Source organism: Armigeres subalbatus, unplaced genomic scaffold (genome assembly GCF_024139115.2).
Source record: "Armigeres subalbatus isolate Guangzhou_Male unplaced genomic scaffold, GZ_Asu_2 Contig754, whole genome shotgun sequence".
In the NCBI taxonomy this organism is placed as follows: Eukaryota; Metazoa; Arthropoda; class Insecta; order Diptera; family Culicidae; genus Armigeres; species Armigeres subalbatus.
Window position 1 is genome coordinate 5,336 of NW_026943539.1, and position 22,389 is coordinate 27,724.

At 39.8% G+C, this 22,389-nt stretch overlaps 1 protein-coding gene, 1 long non-coding RNA gene and 1 pseudogene across 6 annotated transcripts; 2 read left to right on the forward strand and 1 right to left on the reverse strand.

Annotated features, from left to right (window-relative positions):
• Positions 1-317: 317 nt before the first annotated feature.
• LOC134204622 (uncharacterized) lies at positions 318-4,080 on the forward strand. Of its 3 annotated transcripts, XR_009977907.1 has the most exons (5): positions 318-508; positions 604-841; positions 941-2,286; positions 2,363-2,662; positions 2,720-4,080. XR_009977907.1 is itself a non-coding variant. In XM_062679416.1 (4 exons), the coding sequence occupies exons 3-4, from the start codon at positions 2,637-2,639 to the stop codon at positions 3,444-3,446; spliced, it is 753 nt and encodes a 250-aa protein (XP_062535400.1). In that variant the 5' UTR covers positions 318-841; positions 941-2,286; positions 2,363-2,636; the 3' UTR covers positions 3,447-4,080. The 3 variants fall into 3 exon arrangements, 2 of the variants coding, with proteins under 2 accessions (XP_062535400.1, XP_062535401.1); XM_062679416.1 differs by having other exon boundaries at positions 318-841; XM_062679417.1 differs by lacking the exons at positions 318-508; positions 604-841; positions 941-2,286 and having other exon boundaries at positions 2,349-2,662.
• An 8,081-nt stretch (positions 4,081-12,161) lies between these two features.
• On the reverse strand, positions 12,162-13,418 carry LOC134204624 (mitochondrial import receptor subunit TOM20 homolog; annotated as a pseudogene).
• Positions 13,419-19,787: 6,369 nt separating this feature from the next.
• LOC134204623 (uncharacterized) lies at positions 19,788-22,389 on the forward strand. Of its 3 annotated transcripts, none has more exons than XR_009977909.1 (4): positions 19,788-19,944; positions 20,023-20,327; positions 20,394-22,120; positions 22,269-22,389. It is a non-coding gene; the product is annotated as an uncharacterized LOC134204623 (long non-coding RNA). The 3 variants fall into 3 exon arrangements; XR_009977908.1 differs by having other exon boundaries at positions 19,789-19,944; positions 22,346-22,389; XR_009977910.1 differs by having other exon boundaries at positions 19,789-19,944; positions 22,374-22,389.

Below are 22,389 nucleotides of genomic sequence, written 5' to 3' on the forward strand. Positions count from 1 at the left end.
ATAACCATGGGCATAAGCAGTAAACCTTTACATAGGGCAAAAAGTATATGAGTTTCTGTTTCCAAAACTGTCAAAATTATCCAAATCGGTTGAAAATTGTTGAAGTTATGAGAATATCAATTTATGGGAACACGGGCAGGAACTAATAACCGGGACGTGATTGTCCCGAAGAACCGATTAAAAATTCATGCAACCCCAGATGAGCTCACGAGACCAGCACCGCCAGAGGCGCTAGTGTATTTTACTCACTTTTCGGTAAATTTATTTGAAAGTGTTTTGGTAAGTGTAGACTTTTTTGCTGTGAGTTTTGACAGAACTTTAACCTCAATCCAAAATACGTTTTATTTACGTTTTTTTCTGTTTTCTGTCCATCAACATATTCCATCAATTTCTTTTGCCTTCAAATTGTGTGGCAGTTTTAGTTTTTAAATGTTTAGATTTTAAATAGCAAACATTTCTCAGTAGACAGTTGCTGCGTATTTCAACACGAGAAAGCGTGTAGCGGCGGGTGAGTTTAGTGCGATTACTCGGAACAAGAATGCCACCGCTGGTGAATCTGGTTCCGCTGGAACTCCGGATAGGAAGATGACCCGAGTTTTCCAGTCTATCAAAAGGATCGGCGTCGTCAAAGTTGATGTAAAGAGCAACCAAAATTAGATGGGAAACAGCGAGCGAGGCGTGCAAACCCCGACAATGCAAGCCTCCACACTAGCAATGAAGCGCAAGCAACTAATTTTTGACGAATCCCAAAGCAAGCTGAGCAGGAGCTCATGATTAGAAAATGGCCCTTCACGTCCCGAAAGCACTTGGATTTGCTTCCATGTTAAAGGAAGGCGCTCGTGTAAGTATAAATTGCTGGATCCGAAGGTGGATTCGAGTCCAAATTGGTTATTTTTTCCGGACGGATGGCGATGACTCACGTGAGTGTTTTTTCCCGTAGGCTTATTCAGGCCGAGAGGAGCAGTATACCGGAACATATACGCCTGTAAGTTGCGCTCGGAATGAACAAAATGATCATCAATCGAGAAGCAGTTCGTCACTTCCTATGCGGGCACCATCAGGGATGTCGAACATCCGGCAGCCAAACTGATGATCCAGGTCAGCCAGATGCAGGAAGCCCAAATGGGAGATGTTTTCCATCTTCGTGGTGGTGTTTTGCGGGGCGTTGCTGGAGGCCGCTTAAGAGCTGCTTCGATTGGGAGTGATGATATTACCGAAGGGTATGAGAGAGCCCTGGATCTAGCTTTGGAAGCTCTACCAAGTCTGGTTACAGTGCAAAGATGACGACCGTTTCGCCAAACACATGACGAAACACGGGCGCATATTTGGTTTCATTCGTCAGGTTGATGACTACATTCTGGAGGAACCGAGTTTCGCCGTGCGTTTGGACTACCGTCCCGATTACGCCAGAACGTTGGTGTACGTGCGGAACGTGTCACCCCATTCGGTGTTGCGACTCAGCAGGGCCTACATCCACCTGGCAGACGGTCACATGAAGATGCTGATTGAAAGCGAGATGCGCCTTCCTTGGGGTACGGTTTCAAAGTTTTGCTTCGACAGTTGCCTGCTTTCGGAGCTGGATAGAAGCTACGGACTGATATTGGTTGGACTGGCGGACTCAAAGACAGAAATATTGGAACTTTACCACCTGCAAGTGACCGTGTTGAGTCATTTCGTGAAAGAGCAGCTAATTTTGAAGAAACCAACGATTCATTCTCCGCCGTTGAATCAGTATCCGGTACCGATGTTGATCAAACATTTGTATAAGCACGACTTTTCAACGAAATCTAAATTTGATGGCGCGAAGCAACTGCTGGATCAGTTGGCTAAATTCAAGGAAGAGGCCTTGAATAAGGGGAACTATATTGAATATTTAAATGTACTGAACCAGATAGAGGACTTTGATATTCAAATGGAATATACTAAGTACAAAATCGATGAAGCTAGACTAGTGCCCGGTATTTCAGAGAAGTATTATCGTTTGTCGGGGCCCTCCTTAGCCGTGCGGTAAGACGCGCGGCCACAAAGCAAGACCATGCTGAGGGTGGCTGGGTTCGATTCCCGGTGCCGGTCTAGGCAATTTTCGGATTGGAAATTGTCTCGACTTCCCTGGGCATAAAAGTATCATCGTGTTAGCCTCATGATATACGAATGCAAAAATGGTAACCTGGCTAAGAAACCTCGCAGTTAATAACTGTGGAAGTGCTTAATAAACACTAAGCTGCGAGGCGGCTCTGTCCTAGTGTGGGGATGTAATGCCAATAAGAAGAAGATTATCGTTTGTCGGTATGTAAAAACAAGCGTATTATTTTTACAATCCAATTTTATTTTATTTTTATATGCTTTTATATTCGATTTGTAGATCGATCAATTTCAAACGGCACCCACCCTTTTGAATGATGACTGCACGGTAAGGATGATCATTCCCAGCGAGTTCGAACCCCGTAGCTTTCTAGAAACTATCCATGAGATCAATCCAGATTACATGTTGATTAATGTAAACACCATTCTTGAACCGTCTCCAACCTACACGATTGTGTTTGAATGCAGTCGGCTCTTATTTCAGCTGGAATACTATGTCCTATCTTTGGTGAAGGAAATTGACTTTGAAAAAACATTGTTCCCCTAAGCCACCGATGGAAAAGAAGATCATATACGAGAGGTGAGTTTTGTTACAAAATGTTCGAACTCAAATGATGCAATACAGTGCGTTTTACAGTTTTCAATGGTTCAACAAATATGTCGCAACAAATCACGAGCAGCTGTCTGCTGTGCGAAATATCGTGAATCGGACTTCGTTCCCTGCTCCGTACATATTATTTGGACCACCCGGTACTGGAAAAACTTCAACTATCGTAGAGGCAGTTTTACAAATTTGGAAACTACAACCCAAAGCCAACGTTCTCGTACCGGCAGCTTCAAATTTCGCCTGTGATGAATTCACCACGCGCCTGCTGGAATTCATTCCCGCCACTGTTGTGTTCCGTTTCGTATCCTTCGTATCGATTTTGCTGATAACGGAACAACACCTTCGTTCTCAAAGAGCAGTGGAGGTTTTGAGGAAGGTGGTGAGTATCGTCGCGGCTCCGACTACGAATATCCGGAAGGCGGTGCATCATACGAGGAAAATTCATCGTACGGCTATGGTGGAAGTGGAAGACCGTTCCGCGGCCGTGGAGGATTCCGCGGACGTGGTGGTTTCCGTGGCGGTTTTTATCGTGATGGCCCACCGCACCACGGGGACAATGATGAATGGCGTCGATCAGGAGTCGATGGCAAATATGATTCACGCCGTCGTTCGTGAACCAGGAATCGATAGATCTAGCTCCCGTTCACCGAGGCGACGCAGTCCGGCTGATTCTGATTCGTCTTCTTGTATGAATGGCATGTTATCGAATGCAAGAACGTTACCAGAAGTGGCACGGAAATCTACCACAGTCTGGTAAGGGGCGCTGATTTTGAACACTATTCCCCGCCAAGTTGCACCTAACGGACGGAGACCACGAAATAGTGGACAGCCTGATGAAGGACGAGGAAGGTAAACACCACCTTCGTATTACTCAGTGACTACGCCTCGATCAACCCAAGTTGGAAGATCTGCAGAAGTGCATATCGACGTCATCGTCGCACGCAATCTTCCTCGGCCTGCTGGGATCGACGTCATCGGTAGCATCGTCGGATGATGCCAGCGTTCAGACGCGTCCACTGCGTAATCTCGTGTCCTACCTGAAGCAGAAAGAAGCGGTCGGCGTTATATCCTTACTCAATAAAGAAACGGAAGCAACCGATGTGCTCTACTCATTCCCGCCATGCGATTTTTCGACAGAATTGTTGAAACGAACATGTCACAACCTCACCGAGGAGGGACTGAAGGAAGACCATCTGGCAATCGTGGTGGTCCGAGGAGGAACAATCCTCTGAAGTGCCTTCTTTCTGGTATTGCAGAAACTAGTCCATATTGGCACAGCATACAACATGGCTGGTCTAAAAATTTGTTTGTAAATCAAAAGTTTGTTCTTAAGACAAAGTTTTGACTTTCTGTTTATAAGTGGATCACTTAATATATTTGTTACATTTGGCTTGAAGGCCTTCAATGTGATTTAAAAAAAATAAAGTTAATTTAAGATCTAGCAGAAGTCCTAAATATTTAGAATTCGAATAGTTTACCTGCAGTGAGCGATCTGATAAATAATTTTGGATCAGTTTAATACCTAGTTGGTTGGTTGTTTGCTCATTGTTTGTTGGTTGCTTCATTGTTTGTTGGTTGATTGATTGGTTATTTAGTTGATTGCTACAATTGCTTGATTGGTTGGTTGGTTGATTGTTGGTTGGTAGAATGATTAATTGGTTGGTTGCTGCTTGATTTGTTAGTTGGTAGAACTGTTGAATGGTTGGTTGCTTCACAGTTGGTTGGTTGCTTGATTGGTTGATTATTTGGTTGATTGGTTGTTTGACTGGTTGATTGATTGGTTGGTCGGCTGGTTAGTTGATTAGTTGTTTTGTTGGTTGCTTGTATGGCTGATTGTTTGGTTGATTGGTAGCTTGCTGGAATGGTTGATTAGCTAATTATTCAGTTGATTGATTGCTTGATTGGTTGGTTGATTAGTTGATTGCTTGATTAGTTGGTTGGTTGATTGTTGGTCGGTTGCTTGATGGGTTGATTAGTTGTTTTGTTGATTGCTTGATTGGTAGATTAGTTGGTTGGTTGCTTGATTTGTTAGTTGGTAGAATGATTGATTGATTGGTTGGTTGCTGCTGTCGTATTCCTGAATACTACAGCTGCTTGTTTTGTTAGTTGGTAGAACTGTTGAATGGTTGATAGTTGGTTGGTTGCTTGACTGGTTGATTGATTGTTGGTCGGCTGGTTAATTGATTAGTTGTTTTGTTATTTGGTTGATTGGTTGGTTATTTGATTGATATAGGTTGCTTGACTGGTTGGTTAATTGATTACTTGATTAGTTGGTCGGCTGGTTAGTTGATTAGTTGTTTTGTTGGTTGCTTGGATGGCTAATTGGTTGGTTGCTTGGATGGCTAATTGGTTGGTTGCTTGATTGATTGATTAGTTGGTTGGTTGCTTGATTAGTAGCATGCTTGAATGGATGGTCGTCGTTTGATTGATTAGTAATTTGGTTTATGGGTTGCTGCTTGATTTTTTACGTTTGTAGAATGGTTGGTTGCTTAATTGGTTGATTCGCTGGTTGGTTGCTTGATTGCTTGGTTGATTGGTAGCTTGCATTAATTGTTGGTTGGTTGCTTAACTGTTTGATTGGTTGGTTGCTTGAATGGTTAGTTGATTAATTGTTTTGTTGGTTGCTTGGTTGATTGGTTAATAAGTTGATTGGTAGCTTGCTTGAATGGTTGGTTGTTTGATTAGTTAGTTGATTGATTCGTTGGTTATTTGGTTAGTTGGTTGTTGCTTGATTTGTTAGTTGGAAGAATGGTTGATTGGTTGGTTTCTTTTTTGTTTATTGATTACTTGATTGGTTGGTAATTTGGTTGATTGGTTGATCGGCTCGTTAGTTCATATGTTGTTTTGATGGTTGCTCGAATGGTTGATTAGTTGGTTGGTTGAATGATTGTTTGGTTGATTGGTAGCTTGCTTGAATGGTGGGTTGCTTGATTGCTTGGTTGATTGGTAGTTTGCTTGAATGGTTGGTTATTTGATTGATTGCTGCTTGATTTGTTAGATGGTAGAATAATTGATTGGTTGGTTGATTGCTTGCTTGATTGGTTTGTCGGCTGGTTAGTTGACATGTTGTTTTGTTGGTTGATTAGTTGATTCGTTGCTTGATTGATTGGTAGCTTACTTGAATGGGTGATTGCTAGATTAGTTGGTTGATTATTTGGTTGATGGGTTGCTTTAACCGTTTGATTGAATGGTTGGTCGGCTGGTTGGTTGATTGATTGTTTTGTTGGTTTCTTGATTGGTTGATTAGTTGATTGATTGATTGATTAGTTGATTGGTTAGTTGTTGCTCGATTTGTTAGTAGGTAGAATTGTTGATTAGTTAGTTCTTTGATAGTTGGTTGGTTGCTTAATTGGTTGTTTTTTTTGCTTCATTGTTTGTTGGTTGATTGATTGGTTATTTAGTTGATTGGTTGGTTGGTTGATTGTTGGTTAGTAGAATGATTATTTGGTTGGTTGCTGCTTGATTTGTTAGTTGGTAGAACTGTTGAATGGTCGGTTGCTTCATAGTTGGTTGGTTGCTTGATTGGTTGGTTATTTGGTTGATTGGTTGTTTGACTGGTTGATTGATTGGTTGGTCGGCTGGTTAGTTGATTAGTTGTTTTGTTGGTTGCTTGAATGGCTGATTAGTTGGTTGCTTGATTAGTTGATTGTTGGCTTGCTTGATTGGTTGGTTGCTGAAATCGTTGACTAGTTGATTATTCAGTTGATTGCGTGCTTGATTGGTTGATTGATTAGTTGATTGGTTGATTAGTTGGTTAGTTGATTATTGGTCGGTTGCTTGATGGGTTGATTAGTTGATTTGTTGATGACTTGATTGGTAGATTAGTTGGTTGGTTGCTTTATTGTTGTTTGGTTGACTGGTTGATTGATTGTTGGTCGGCTGGTTAGTTGATTAGTTGTTTTGTTGGTTTCTTGGTTGATTGGTTATTAAGTTGATTGCTAGGTTGCTTGATTGATTAGTTATTTGGTTGATGGGTTGGTTGGTTGCTGCTTGATTTGTTAGTTGGTAGAATGTTTGATTGGATGGTTGCTTCATTGTTGGTTGATTGATTGATTGGTTGGTAATTTGGTTGATTGGTTGCTTGACTGGTTGATTGTTTGGTTGCTTGATTGGCTGGTCGGCTGGTTAGTTGATATGTTGTTTTGTTCGTTGCTTCAATGGTTGCTTGGTTGGTTGATAAGTTGATTCGTTGCTTGATTGATTGGTAGCTTGCTTGAATGGCTGATTGCTGGATTAGCCAATCAAGCAACTAAATAACCAACCAAGCAACCAACAAACAATGAAGCAACCAACCAACAAACAATGAAGCAACCAACCAACAAACAATGAAGCAACCAGCCAACTATCAAGGAACCAACTAATCAACAGTTCTACCAACTAACAAATCAAGCATAACCTACCAATCAATCAATCAATCAACTAATCAACCAAACAAGAAACCAAAAGAAAACAAATAATCAATCAATTGATTGTTGGTTGGTTGCCAATCCAACCAACCAATCAGGTTATTTGATTGATTGGTTGCTTGCCTGGTTGATTGATTGGTTGGTCGGCTGGTTAGTTGATACTGTTTTGTTCAACCGTCTAAGACGAGTTTAGGACTCTCCATTTAATTCCACCAATTATTTTGATATCTTTGCAGATACGTATTTCGACCACAACTATGTGGTCGTATTCAGTGTCGTACTTGCCTCGACTGTTGCTTGCTTGATTAGTTCGTAGGTTGGATAATTGATTGGTTGATTGGTAGATTGCTTGATTGGTGGGTTGATTGATTGGTTAGTTATTTGGTTGATCGGTTGATTGGTTGCTGCTTGATTTGTTAGTTGGTAGAATGGTTGATTGGTTGGTTGGTTGCTTGATTGTTGATTGGTTCTCAATCTTACCAACTAATCAGGTTATTTGGTTGATTGGTTGCTTGACTGGTTGATTGATTAGTTGCTTGATTGGTTGGTCGGCTGGTTAGTTCATATGTTGTTTTGTTGGTTGCTTCAATGTTTGCTTGGTTGATGATTAGTTGGTTGCTTGATTGCTTGGTTGATTGGTAGCTTGCCTGAATGGCTGACTGCTGGATTAGTTGATTGGTTGCTTAATTGGTTGGTTATTTGGTTGATTGTTTGCTTTACTGGTTGATTGAATGGTTGGTCGGCTGGTTAGTTGTTTTGTTGGTTGTTTGAATGGTTGATTGGTTGGTTGCTTATTTGGTTGATTAGCTTGGTTGATTGGTTGATTAGTTAGTTGGTTGATTGGTAGCTTGCTTAATTGGTTGGTTGCTGGATTAGGATTGATTGGTGGTTGGTTACTTATTTGGTTGATTGGTTGCTTTACTTGATTGATTGGTTGTGGTTATTTAGTTGATTGGTTGCTTGATTGGTTGGTCGTTTCGTTAATTGGTAAGTTGTTTAGTTGATTGGTTAATTAGTTGGTTGGTTGCTTGATTGGTTGGTTGGTTGCTTGATTGCTTGGTTGATTGCTGCTTGATTTGTTAGTTGGTAGTATGGTTGATTGGTTGGTTGCTTAACAGGTTGATTGATTGGTTAGTAAGCTGGTTAGTTGATTAGTTGTTATGTTGGCTGCTTGGTTGATTGATTAATAAGTTGATTGCTAGATTGGTTGGTTAGTTGATTGGTTGGTTATTTAGTTGATTGGTTGTTTGATTGGTTGCTTGATTGGTTGATTAGCTGGTTGGTTGCTTGATTGCTTGGTTGATTGGTAGCTTGCTTGAATTGTTGGTTGGTTGCTTTACTGGTTGATTGGTTAGTCAGCTGGTTAGTTGATTAGTTGTTTGGTTGGTTGCTTGGTTGATTGGTTAATAAGTTGATTCGTAGCTTGCTTGAATGGTTAGTTGATTGATTGGTTAGTTATTTGGTTGATGGGTTGGTTGGTTGCTGCTTGATTTGTTAGTCGGTATAATGGTTGATTGGTTGGTTGCTTCATTGTTGGTTGATTGATTGATTGGTTGGTAATTTGGTTGCTTGGTTGATTGGCTCGTCGGCTGGTTAGTTGATATGTTGTTTTGTGGGTTGCTTGGTTGGTTAATTAGTTGAGTCGTTGCTTGATTGATTGGTAGCTTGCTTGAATGGCTGATTGCTGTAAAGCAACCAATCAATCAACCAACAATGAAGCAACCAACCAATCAATCATTCTACCAACTAACAAATCAAGCAGCAACCAACCAACTCTGTCCAGCAGATTTCCTGCAGCGCTACGACGTCGAAGTTGCGGGGATGTAATTCATCGTAGATTATCTTGTCGCAACCTGCGAAGCGACTTGCAGTTCCATGTTCCAAGCTTCCAATCGTGATCCTTTATTCTTCGCCTAGGTCGTTGCCGATTGTGTCGAGTCGTATTATCTTCTATGTCGTTCGTAATAGTTGTTTTTAAAGGCGGCTTATTGAGCCTGCGCAAAACTCCTGTCTCGTCGGAGGGCCGTCGTGTCAGGGCTGTTTAGCGTCCCACCTAACACCAGGACTTGGGCTTGTGGTGGGACTTGACTTGAGGACTTGAGCGGCACACGGTCGCTTTGGCGGAGCCTACTTGCGGATACACGCAGCTTTTTATAGAGGTTAAACAGGGTCTACTGTCAAACCCCACCACATCCTAGGCAGACGCCACAACTCGCAGATGGCCTGGGAGGGATCGTCAAGCCCTTGGACAAAGCCCTGCTGCCCCTGACCAACCAACCCATCAACCAAATAACTAACCAATCAATCAACTAACCAATCAAGCAATCTAGCAATCAACTTATTAACCAATCAACCAAGCAACCAACAAAACAACCAATCAACTAACCAACAAGCAACCAACCAATCAACCAGTCAACCAACCAACCAACAATGAAGTAACCAACCAACAATCAAGCAACCAACCAATCAACCATACTACCAACTAACAAATCAAGCAGCAACCAACCAATCAAGTAAGCTACCAATCCACCAAGCAATCAAACAACTAACCAACCAACCAACTAATCAACCACCAAGCAACCAACAAAACAACATGTCAACTATCCAGCCGACCAACCAATCAAGCAACCAATGAATCAACTAGTCAAGCAACCAGTCAACCAAATTAATAACCAATCAAGCAATCAACCAACCAATCAACCATTCTACCAACTAACGAATCAAGCATCAATCAATCAAATAATCAACCTTTAAAGCAAGCTACCAATCATCCAAGCAATCATTCAACCAATCAAGCAACCAACAAAACAACATATGAACTAACGAGCCGACCAAACAATCAATCAACCAGTCAAGCAACCAATCAACCAAATTACCAACCAATCAAGGAATCAATAAAAAAAAGCAACCAACCAATCAACCATTCTTCCAACTAACAAATCAAGCAGCAACCAACTAACCAAATAACCAACGAATCAATCAACTAACTAATCAAACAACCAACCATTCAAGCAAGCTACCAATCAACTTATTAACCAATCAACCAAGCAGCCAACAAAACAACTAATCAACTAACCAGCCGACTAACCAATCAAGCAACCAACCAACAATCAAGCAACCAACAATTCAAGCAAGCTACCAATCAACCAAGCAATCAAACAACCAACCAGCTAATCAACCAATCAAGCAACCAACCAATCACCAATCAAGCAACCAATCAACCAAATAACCAATCCAGCAATCAACTTACCAAGCAGCCAACAAAACAACTAATTTACTAACAAATCAATCAACCTGTCAAGCAACCAACCAATCAACCATACTACCAACTAACAAATCAAGCAGCAATCAACCAAATAATCAACCAAGCAATCAAGCAACCAACCAACTAATTAAGCAACCAACCAACCAACCAATCAAGCAACCAAACAACCAATCAAGCAACCAATCAACTAAACAACTTATCAATTAACGAGACGACCAACCAATCAACTAAATAACCACAACCAATAAATCAAGTAAAGCAACCAATCAACCAAATAAGTAACCAACCATCAATCAATTAGCTAATCCAGCAACCAACCAATCAAGCAAGATACCAATCAAACAACAAACTAATCAACCAATCAATTAACAAGCTAATCAACCAAATAAAGCAACCAACCAATCATCCATTCAAGCATCCAACAAAACAACTAATCAACTAACCAGCCGACTAACCAATCAAGCAACCAACCAATCAACCAGTCAAGCAACCAACCAACAATTCAAGCAAGCTACCAATCAACCAAGCAATCAAACAACCAACCAGCTAATCATCCAATCAAGCAACCAACCAATCACCAATCAAACAACCAATCAACTAAATAACCAACCAATCCAGCAATTAACTTACCAAGCAGCCAACAAAACAACTAATCAACTAACCAGCCTACTAACCAATCAATCAACCTGTCAAGCAACCAACCAATCAATCATACCATACTACCAACTAACAAATCAAGCAGCAGCCAACCAAATAATCAACCGACCAATCAAGTAACCAACCAGTCAAACAAGCTACCATCTACCAAGCAATCAAGCAACCAACCAACTAATCAACCAATCAACTAATCAACCTGTCAAGCAACCAACCTATCAACCATACTACCAACTAACAAATCAAGCAGCAATCAACCAAATAATCAACCAAGCAATCAAGCAACCAACCAACTAATTGAGCAACCAACCAACCAATCAAGCAACCAACCAACCAATCAAGCAACCAACCAACTAATTAACCAATCAACTAAACAACTTATCAATTAAGTTGACGACCAACCAATCAAGCAACCAATCAACTAAATAACCACAACCAATCAATCAAGTAAAGTAACCAATCAACCAAATAAGTAACCAACCATCAATCAATTAACTAATCCAGCAACCAACCAATCAAGCAAGCTACCAATCAAACAACAAACTAATCAACCAAATCAACAAAACAAGCTAATCAACCAAATAAGCAACCAACCAATCAACCATTCAAGCATCCAACAAAACAACTAATCAACTAATCAGCCGACCAACCAATCAATCAATCAGTCAAGCAACCAATCAACCAAATAACCTACCAGATTCTCGGAAGGATTCCCTGGATAAGCCAGGAAGGATAGATACGCAAAATAGGAAATATTCCGCGCAGAATCTCTGAAGGATTCCCTGCAGAATCTCGGAAGGATGGACTGCAGAATCTCCGCAGGATTTCCTCCCGAATCTCGGAAGGATTTTTAGCAGAATCTCGGAAGGTTTCCTTGCAGTTTTGGAAGGATTCCATGAGAATCCCGGAAGAATACGCTGTAGAATCTCGGAAGGACTCCCTGCGGGATCCCTTATGGAAAGCATTCTCTTCGGAATCCCGAAAAGAAATTGAAAATTATAAAGAAATAAGTCAGTTCAATTCTATAGACCAATTCAGATAGATTTCTACTTATATATGAATATTTATATGTTCATTCATACCTAGTACACTTTAGTTCGAACAATGTGGATTACGGGATAGTGATTCCGCTTGTCATGCCAAAACTTGAACGCGGTGCAGAAAATAAATCACGGACAGCTGAACAGTGTCTTTCTTTCGAGAAGCTTCTTGTAACATATGTAGGATTTAGTTTACTTCTTTCTATAATTATTGTGTGATTCGATACATCAAACTGCGTGGGCGATAACCGCAGACGAAGCTGTACTCTAGGATTTCTCTGTTTGTATTTGGTATCTCCAGTCTCCGTCTGTTGCTACTACTATGAATTCTATAACACTCCAAGCTATTCCAGATCGTCGTTCATTTCTTGCAATCTGGCCCTCTCGCTATCGCTTCCGCCCTGTCCGCCGCCTTACTGACGCATACGATTGATCAGTAGTGTGAACACTTGGGATGGCAAGGTCTGTTGGAGGACTTGGAGAAGCTGTGCCGGTTGGCCGCAGACGATCACTGCGTTAGCCAGATGCTCGACACCGTTCTCGATGTCACCGGAAGAGATTAGGGCCTCGCCCGTCTGAATTTCCTGGAGGAAAAATCTTGCACTTCTTCATGGTCTGCCATGTTGGGCATCGTCGTCCGTGGCCCTCCAGCAGCCGAAACAGCCTTCGTCGCTTTCCTCCTCTCTCGCAGCTTCTTTTTGAAGTCCGGATCTTTGCAGCGCTTGTGATCGAAGTAGATGCAGTAGCTCAGGAACAGTGTTCCGGCCACGCCGGCTGCAATCCCGATGGTAGTTTTAGTAATCTCCATCTCAACGATTCCGGACCCGAGCTTCACGGTGGCACTAGCACGTTTATTCCGAACGAGAGAGAGGTCGAAAAGCGAAGAACTTTTCCTGCCTTTGTCCACGAAATGAACTTCTGACCTCCTCCCGCGCAGCTTCTTTTTGAAGTCCGGATCTTTGCGGCGCTTGTGATTGAAGTAGATGCAGTAGCCCAGGAACAGCGTTCCGGCCACGTCGGCTGCAATCCCGATAGTAGCTTTACTAATCTCCATCTCAACGATTGCGGACCCGAGCTTCACGGTGGCACTAGCACGTTAATTCCGAACGAGAGAGAGGTCGAAAAGCGAAGAAATTTTCCTGCTTTTCTCCACGAAATGAACTTCTAACCTCCTCACTCGCAGCTTCTTTTTGAAGTTCGGATCTTTGCGGCGCTTGTGATCGAAGTAGATGCAGTAGCCCAGGAACAGCGTTCCGGTCACGCCGGCTGCAATCCCGATGGTAGTTTTACTAATCTCCATCTCAACGATTAGCTTCACGGTGGCACTAGCAGGAACTAAGAACCATCAAGTTCATCTCACTTTATAATTTTAACAGAACTTATTTATGATCAGAGCAGACAAAAAACAAAAACAAAACATCGATGCTGTCAGTTATGCGTGCACGGAAAAATAATCATGCGGAAAATGATGACTGACAGCATCTGGTTAGTGTCTTTTCAGTTGTATACCTAGGACTCCTACACACCGATTGAAACTTGAACGCAACACGGGAAAATCCCGAGTGTCTGATCCCGGTTATTAGTTCCTGACACGGGTACCCTGTCGGCCATCCACGTGTGTTTTTTTTGTTGGCCGCATAAGGGTTAAACTGTTTTTTTTAATCTACAGATCATATTCAACTTCAACACCATACTTGCTAAATGGACACGGTCGGTTAAAGTGGCTGGTCCTTATTGCCTGATTTTCTCAAAATTGCACGCGGCGAACCTTTCATGAAAGGTACCGCCGCGCTTTCTGCACCCCGTTTACTTGATTCTTATGGATGAACAGCATTGCGGTGTATCGTTTGTCGCGGCCGTACCTTTCGACAGTCATTCGCCGCGTGAAGTTTTGTGCAAGTACCCATTTGGGAACATTACAAACGCCGCGCAGTGTATCATATCCAGAAAATCTGACAATAAAGTGTTCGTGAAAGTAGTCGTTAGATTATTCGCTGTTGGTTTGAGCGAGACAGAGTATATGACAAAAAATCAACCAGCTTCTTGCGGTTTTTGTTTCGAAATTAACGTTTGTCAGCAATGGAATAATCCATCTAGATTTTCTACTAGATGGCTTTTGCTGTACTATAAATCTCGCATAACTTTTCAAAAGGGCCTAAGTAACATTTTTTTAATGAATTAATTTGAGTACTGCAATCAACAGAACAACATGAAAACTATTGATTGCAGTGTTCAAATTAATTCATGAAAAAAATGTTACTTAGGTGCTTTTGAAAAGTTAAGCGATAATTCATGAAAAAATGTTGCTTAGGTCCTTTTGAAAAGTTATGCGAGAAATGTAATAGAAATGCATGAAGCCAAATAGGACTTTTTGGGAACTTGCAAGTGTTCTTATTGTTAAGTTGACTTTTTGTCAATTTATTGGTCAATACTTAAAAGGTGCTGTAAAAGAAAAGTGCATACTTAGGTTTTCCAAATCTGATGCAGACTATCTTTTGAAAAGGGTCAAACTTGTTTTTACTGATGTTTTCAAATGGATATAATCGATAAACGACGCTTCCTACAAAAAGTGTTGTATGGGTGACTGTCGCAAAATCATTCAAACTTTCTAATAAAACTTTTGAAAAACTCTAAATAGAACCCTACACTAAAAAATCAATTTAAAAAATAAAAGTCAATTTGCAAAAAACGCTCTTTTGATTTGGAAGAAATTTTGTCTCAAGATAGGTGATTATATCCCTACCAACCGTCCATACATCGCAAGCCGGGCACTTTTAAGGAAAAAAGTTTTCTAACAAAAACTTTTCTTGACGGAATTGATTTTTTCAGTGTCTTTAAGGGTGGATTTAACATATGTATACATATATACTCTTATTAAGTATTCCTGTACAGTCAGGCAGAGTACAATGTTTTGGTCGCAACTGGTCGCAACTAAAGAAGCTAATAATGGAATATAATATTTTTTGAAGATATAAACCCTTTTAATATTACTCTTAATTTAAAAACAAACTATATTTAGTGACTAAATTAGACAATGTATCATAAAAATAGATTTGCTTGGGGTTCTATAACGATGGCTTTCATTGGTTTAGTTTCAGATGAAAATACACTGAAAATAATTCCGACAAGAAAAAGTTTTTGTTAGAAAAACTTTTTTCCTTAAGAGTGCCCAGCTTGCGATGTATGGACGGTTGGTAGGAACATAATCACCTATCTTGAGACAAAATTTCATTTAAATCAAAAAGAGCGTTTTTTTGCAAATTGACTTTTATTTTTTTAAATTGATTTTTTAGTGTAGGGTTCTATTTGGATTGTTTCCGATAGTTTCACTAGAAATTTTGACTGATTTTGCGATGGTCACCCATACAACACTTTTTTGTGGGATGCGTCGTTTTCTATTATATCCATTTGAAAATATTAGCAAAAAAAATTTCAGCTCTTTTCAAAGGATAGTCTAGATTAAATTTGGAAAAACATTTTGTTTTCATTTCGGATCATCTGGTGATTTTTCATTTCTCATTTTTCATTTCTTACTTCTTACTTTTCACTCCTCACTTCGCACTTCTCACGTCTCACTTTTCACTTCTCACTGCTCACATCGGCCCATAGGGGAAAGAAATGGCAGAAATGACGCTTAACTCTTAAAAAGAACATATGTCACCTTTTTTTCATGAATTAATTTGTGTACCGCAATCAAAAGCTATCATATTGGTCTGTTGATCGCAATATTAAAATTCATTCATGAAAATATGTTTCTTAGGTCATTTTGAAAAAATAAACTAGAATTTTCAGTGTATACATGAAATCTTAAAATAGGTACTTTTTAACTCATTAATGGGTTTCTATGTTTCTTTGTGAATTTTTTTTCTTCCGTGTATAAATAAATTGCGTCTTCACTGTTAGATGACTTTACCCATTAATGGGTACTATGTTATTGTTGATATTATTCCCACCGTGAAAAATTCACCCATTTTCTTTAAAAAGCGCCACTACTCATTAAAATGGGTAGTGGCACTTTTTCAAGAAAATGGGTGAATTTTTCACGGTGGGAATAATATCAACAATAACATAGTACCCATTAATGGGTAAAGTCATCTAACCGTGTTGAAAGAACATAACATATATGTATACATGCTTAGTTGGGATAACCTAAAAGTCGGTAAAAAATACCGATAATCGAACTAAAGTGCACATACCTAAAAAGTCGGTAATCATCGATTACCTAAAGTTAGGTAATGGTAGTCAACAAAAATTATCGTTAAAAATGATCGATTTCGGAACGTTACTTTTTACCGAAAAATAGGTTTTTCTTGCTTGTTTTGGTTTTGTAAAAACGTTAAAAATTACCGATAATTAGGTTTTTATTCGTTGTTTTGTTTATAAGAAAAACAACTTTCAATAATTTATTTTATCCTCAAATATGATGAATATGGGAGCTACACATAAAGTATTAATGGTGTTGCCAATGCACATCATTGCGGGACTATCTGGCGGTATCTAATCTCATCTGATCTGATCAAGGACGACTTGCACTTGTAGTATCCGGGAGCGGAGTGCGGCGATGAAGGATGAATGACGAGCTTGCAGGGCATGTTGCAAGTATTCTATACGCAGCAAATCTGCAAAAGATCTGGGTGGTCCAATACGAGGTCCAATATACCGTAAAGTGCAGCTAGCAAAATGGCCAGACAAGATGTAAAACAACGTGGCTAGCGTGGTACATAGCCAAGAAAAAGGGATATGGCCGCGATCCGAATATTGTCGCGTCATATCGATGATGCAATATTATCTGTAGAAATGTAGGCAAAACAAATGAAAAAAAAAATCAATAAAAATCGCGCTTTTCAAAACAAACCTAATTAAGAGGACTGTGTTGGAATCCTTGATCCGGGCTAGAAGTTTCTCGAGAGGGAAATTTGTATGACATTCTGGGGACACAGAATATTGGGATTCATCGCAATCATTTACCGGGTTCCTGCAAATAAACAACAGTTCCTGTATTGGACTCGAAAGTTGGTCCTTAAAAATGGAACACTTACCATCAATTTTCAATCGTAAATTAGTCCGACGAAAGGAGCAGCAGGAACAGGAAGTGGAGATTGCAGGAGATTTATAGGAAGTGTACAGCAGCAGCAAAAACAATTTTTTTGCAAACACATGAAAAATGTAATTTTAGGTAAAAAATAAAGTCCTCGTCTGAAAACGGCAAATACCTAAAAGTCGGTAAAAACTAACGTTAATTATCGTTAATTTTTACCGATATTTGTAGTAAACATCCAGTACCTAATTTTAGGTAAAATATAAACCTAATTTTAGGTTATCCTATCTAAGCGTGTAGAAAATCGATAGCTTATTTGTTACGAAACAATGATGTCTCATAACTCTTTGAATATTTACTATTTTTTGAGCCGTGCCATCATTATGAAATTCAATAGCGAACAAGAAGAAAACATTCCCCATCGAATGCAACTTGTTGTAGCAAAATCGATTCACACACATACGCACACACACACACGGACAGACAGACATTTGCTCAGTTTGTCGAGCTGAATCGAATGGTATATAATACTATGGGTCTACAAGCGCTCTATAAAAAGTACGTTTTGGGAGTGAAATGAAAGCCTTTAAGTACAACTTTGTTGTACGAGAAAACAAAACATTCAAATAGATTTTCATTCGCGTTATGCGTAACATTTGGTAGTACCCACCTCCCTCACCTTTTAGTGTAACAAAGTATAACGCAAGTTGGACCTCCCCCTACCTCCAAAAGCGTTACGTAATTTGTGAACAGACCCTAGCACACATAAATTTTGACTATAGCATTTCCCACATAACGGCTATATGAGTTTGCATATCATATATGTGGAAACACTCATAAACCTTGTTAACTAATAACCTTTATGTGGATTTTCCAATAGCGGGTGGTTATTAACGCATTAACGTGAAAAATACTCCTCGGTAATAATAAATATTATTAAGGATCGCATTTTTTAGATATGAGCAATATTCTCTAAATTGATTTTAAAGTATTACTCCGAAAATTAGTATTCCAATTTTACCGTGTATAAAACTTTAAAATGGGCTGGGTGCTGCGGATAGAGCCGCTTTTCTGCGCTCAAGCGAGCAGAGGGATATTTTGAAATCACTTCCATAAACTAAATTATTTTGCAGTTACTTGGTTGTCAAACATTTCCCGCTCTTCGAATTTCTCTTTCCACGCTGCACGAGGGCGCACAAATGCGCTAGACTCTACATGACTTTACGATTGTATACATACATTGATGCTCCAATCAGCTGCTGAATCTCGTGAAATTTCGTAACGAGTCCTTTTTAATTGCATTCCCACTAATTTTCCACTCGAAATATAATGTGAGAATATTTGTTACAAAGAATACAAAACTCAAACAAAGTTTATTTTTATTTTTTCCCAAAATAATAACAATACTTCTCAATATTAGATCAGAAACGAACATAACCACAATCTTCAATGTTTGGCTCCGGCACAATAGAAAATTTTGGCTTCAGTTTGACAACCAAATCGATTCTATCCGCACCACCCAGAAAATGGGTATTTTATATCTCATTATGGGTTTATGTTTTTCTGTGTAGCTACTTATTCTTCCGTGTACGATGGAAAAGGCCTTTTCATGTGACATCATGATGCTGAGCCTGAACTTGTTATAAAACTGAATGCTGTCAGTTTCGAATTGTGCGTCTTGGGAGAACATAACCTTTTCATCCGAGAGCATTTCATACCGAAATCATCATATGTTATAACTATTTGAATATTTACTATTTGTTGCGAAGTTCAACCGCTTCGAAATTCAATAGTGAACAAAAAGAAAACATTCTCCATCGAATGCAACTTGCTGCGGTAAAATTGAATAAGGTTTAGTACTAGAAAAGTTGGCTAATGTTTCAGTGTGCACACACATACGCACACACACACACACGGACACACACACGGACAGACAGACATTTGCTCAGTTCGTCGAACTGAGTCGATTGGTATATAACACTATGGGTCTACGAGTCCTCTATAAAAAGTTCGTTTTCGGAGTGAAATGATAGCCTTCTCGGTACAACTTTGTTGTACGAGAAAGGCAAAAATGAACAATGAAATATATGCAAATAAAATAAAAATTAAAAATGTGGCAAAAACACAATATTTAACCATCAAAATAATCGCATCCCTTCGAAAATATCTGTATTCAGCACATTTCACCATATATATTGGACTGTATTACATCACATTCTTTTACATCGCATTTATTGCGTCGTCTTATTTATCACATCGATAAAAATTACATCGCTCTTGATTATTACACAGCAAGCTCTTGAGTACATCGAGCAGTGTAATATTAAACAACCGATGGATTCAGCGGGTTGCAGCGATTTCGATGTAATATTCAACAAGTTTTTTTGCTGTGATATATTTAAATGTTATTGGTGCTACTAATAAAATTTCAATGTGACGGCCAATACATAAGTTCTATCAAGCCTTGCATATACAGTAGCTGTTCGATAACTGCAAAATGTTTACTTTTCAGTTAACGAATGCCGTTCGATAACTGCAACGCATTCTAGACGTCAAACGGTTGTCAATCGACGTCAGATGCAATAAAAGATGCAATAAAAGTGCATCTAAATGCGCAGCGCAATGTAGCTGTCATTGAGTTTGACATCAGTTTGAAGTTTAGCGGTCCGATAACTGCAAAACTGTTGCAACTATCGAATTGCAGTTAAAAAGCATTGCAGTTAAATGACTTGCAGTTATCGAACGTCTGCTGTACGATACAACGATATACGATACAACGAACAGCTTTTAAATAATAATAAAATGTCAGACAATCTTCGCACATACGTGGCGCCGCTATTTATTACAGACAGGTAAATATTATAATTTTCAAATCAGATTTCATCTTTTGTTATTAAATTTTTTGGTTTTAATACATTTTATTATATTAGCGTTAACCCAAGTGCAACATATACGTTCTGGGAAGCGTTAAAATGAAGCCAAATGTTCATCCTGCTAGCAGCAAATCGCTGATTCTTGGCTCTTTGGCGCGGTATCCTCTGCGAATGCTAGTGAACTACTCCGCGAAACACCGCATACTTCATCAGCAGTCATCATCGGCCGGAAGATCCATCGTCGAGTGTAAATCGACAGCAGCTCTAACCAAACTTCCGAATCCGGCATTGCTATATTCTACGGAACCAGCTTTACAAATAAGTTAATAATGCAAGAAATTGTTACTCCGTCAGTAACACCGGTAAGAAATGATGACGATGAAAGGGACAAATATGTGCTGACTAAAGAATTTAATTATCGGTTTCAGGAAGGCAAACATCATGTAGCCTGATCTATCGGAGCCGATTTTGCGAGATCGCGAGTTAACGAATCAACTAACAGATTGTCGGATGATGAGGAGATCAAAATCAATCGGTTACTTTCGGTTAGAGTCGAGTCCGCTGAGACACGGTTGATCCGGATTGAAAGTGCCTGATCGAACCATCCGTCCTCCGGATGCCGTTGGGAAAGATCAGTTTGCGCAGTATTCGAAATAAGGTGTTTATAAGTGAAAATTGTTGACATTTTATAAAGAAAGGTCTTGTCGAGAGACACGTATATCCTATACGTATCTACGATGGTAAAACTGGCAAAACGTTCGCAAACGTATCCATTGTAGAGGGCTCTTAAGGCCTCAGAGCGAAATTGAAGAAGACAAAAAATCGCAATATCTAAAAGTTTATGTACTTTGAGGGATGGTACTTTGAGGGAGGGTACTTGCACAAAACTTCACGCGGACTGTCGAAAGGTACGGCCGCGACAAACGATACACCGCAATGCTATTCATCCATAAGAATCAAGTAAACGGGGTGCAGAAAGCGCGGCGGTACCTTTCATGAAAGGTTCGCCGCGTGCAATTTTGAGAAAATCATCAGGCAATATACAAAAGCTGATAAGTCGTTTTGATAATTTTGTATTGAATTATTCTCCAAATGAGACATACCTAATTTATTCAGTGTAACGAACTGTCAGATTTTTCCTGCAGGCACACATGTGTGCGTGAAGGATTTAACTTCGTGTCGCGAATGGGATATTACTATGTGGCGGAACAAAGAAGGAATGATTTAGGCTTTCAGCGATCGTGTACGTACACGCACGTTTCACTCACACTTTTACTAGGTTTGTTTGCAACCACGAGCAGCTGTCACGGCAAAATCAAATGGCATTGTTTGCCAATGTCATTTATTTTATACAGGTCCGGTTGAGCGTGCCCTTTGTGCGTATTAGTAGCTCAAAAAGTGTAAACATTTCTGATCAGCTGATTGCTGACGTCAAACTCACACCAAATTTCATTCATGAGGTGTGAGTTTGACGTCACCGTTCTTTTGTTTCCGGCACCCAAGCCACCGCCGGCGTCGTGCGAAACGAACACTGTTACTGATTCCGACATTTCACGAACACGTTTGCGCTCTCTCGTCCGAACCTGTATAAAATCCATAACATTGATTGTTTGCAACCACGAACCTGCGTTCGTGTTGGTGAGAAATGTCGGCGAGACCCTAATGGTTGACAGACATCCTGACAGATAGCAATGAGTTTTTGCCATAAGAGTGAGGAGAGGCATTGCCTTCGTTCGCGAATTGGCTCCCTGGTCTGCCTTCAATGCTTTTCTGGTCATTTTCGTCGTCAAAAACAGAGTCAAAGTTTTGTGCAGATACCTATTTTCCTTTCAAAGAAAATTAGTTTATTAAATTACATACCTTAATATATCTAGAAACGTATTAAAAGTGTGCAAAATAGAATTACGGGCTCAATTGATATAGTCAAGAAAAGCTCGTTTGATTGAAATGTAGTTTCTTCGGTGACATCCAGAAATTCGGTGATTTTCAACTTAATCTGAGCAGTGGTGAACAAAATTCCGTCAAGTAAATAAACAGTACCCGGCCTAGTTTAAGAACCAGCCAACATGTCTATGCGAAGGCCGCGTGTAAAGGTTGCCGCGAATCTCGCGATTCGTCGACCTGCCAAAACTCCGACTACCACTTTCGGTGCCCGGTAAAAATCGTTTACTCATTAATGGGTACTTTTTGTCTGCTATCTCGTTCTCTCTGCTGAAAAATTTACCCATTTTGGGAGAATAAGTGGATTTACTCATTTAAATGAGTAGATCCACTTATTCTCTCAAAATGGGTAAATTTTTCAGCAGAGGGAAAGAGATAGCAAAGAAAAAGTACCCATTAATGAGTAAACGTGTTTCTCCGTGTGGTGAAACAAAACCAGTGATCAAATCGATCCATGAAACGCTCAGTAATGAAAGCGAGATC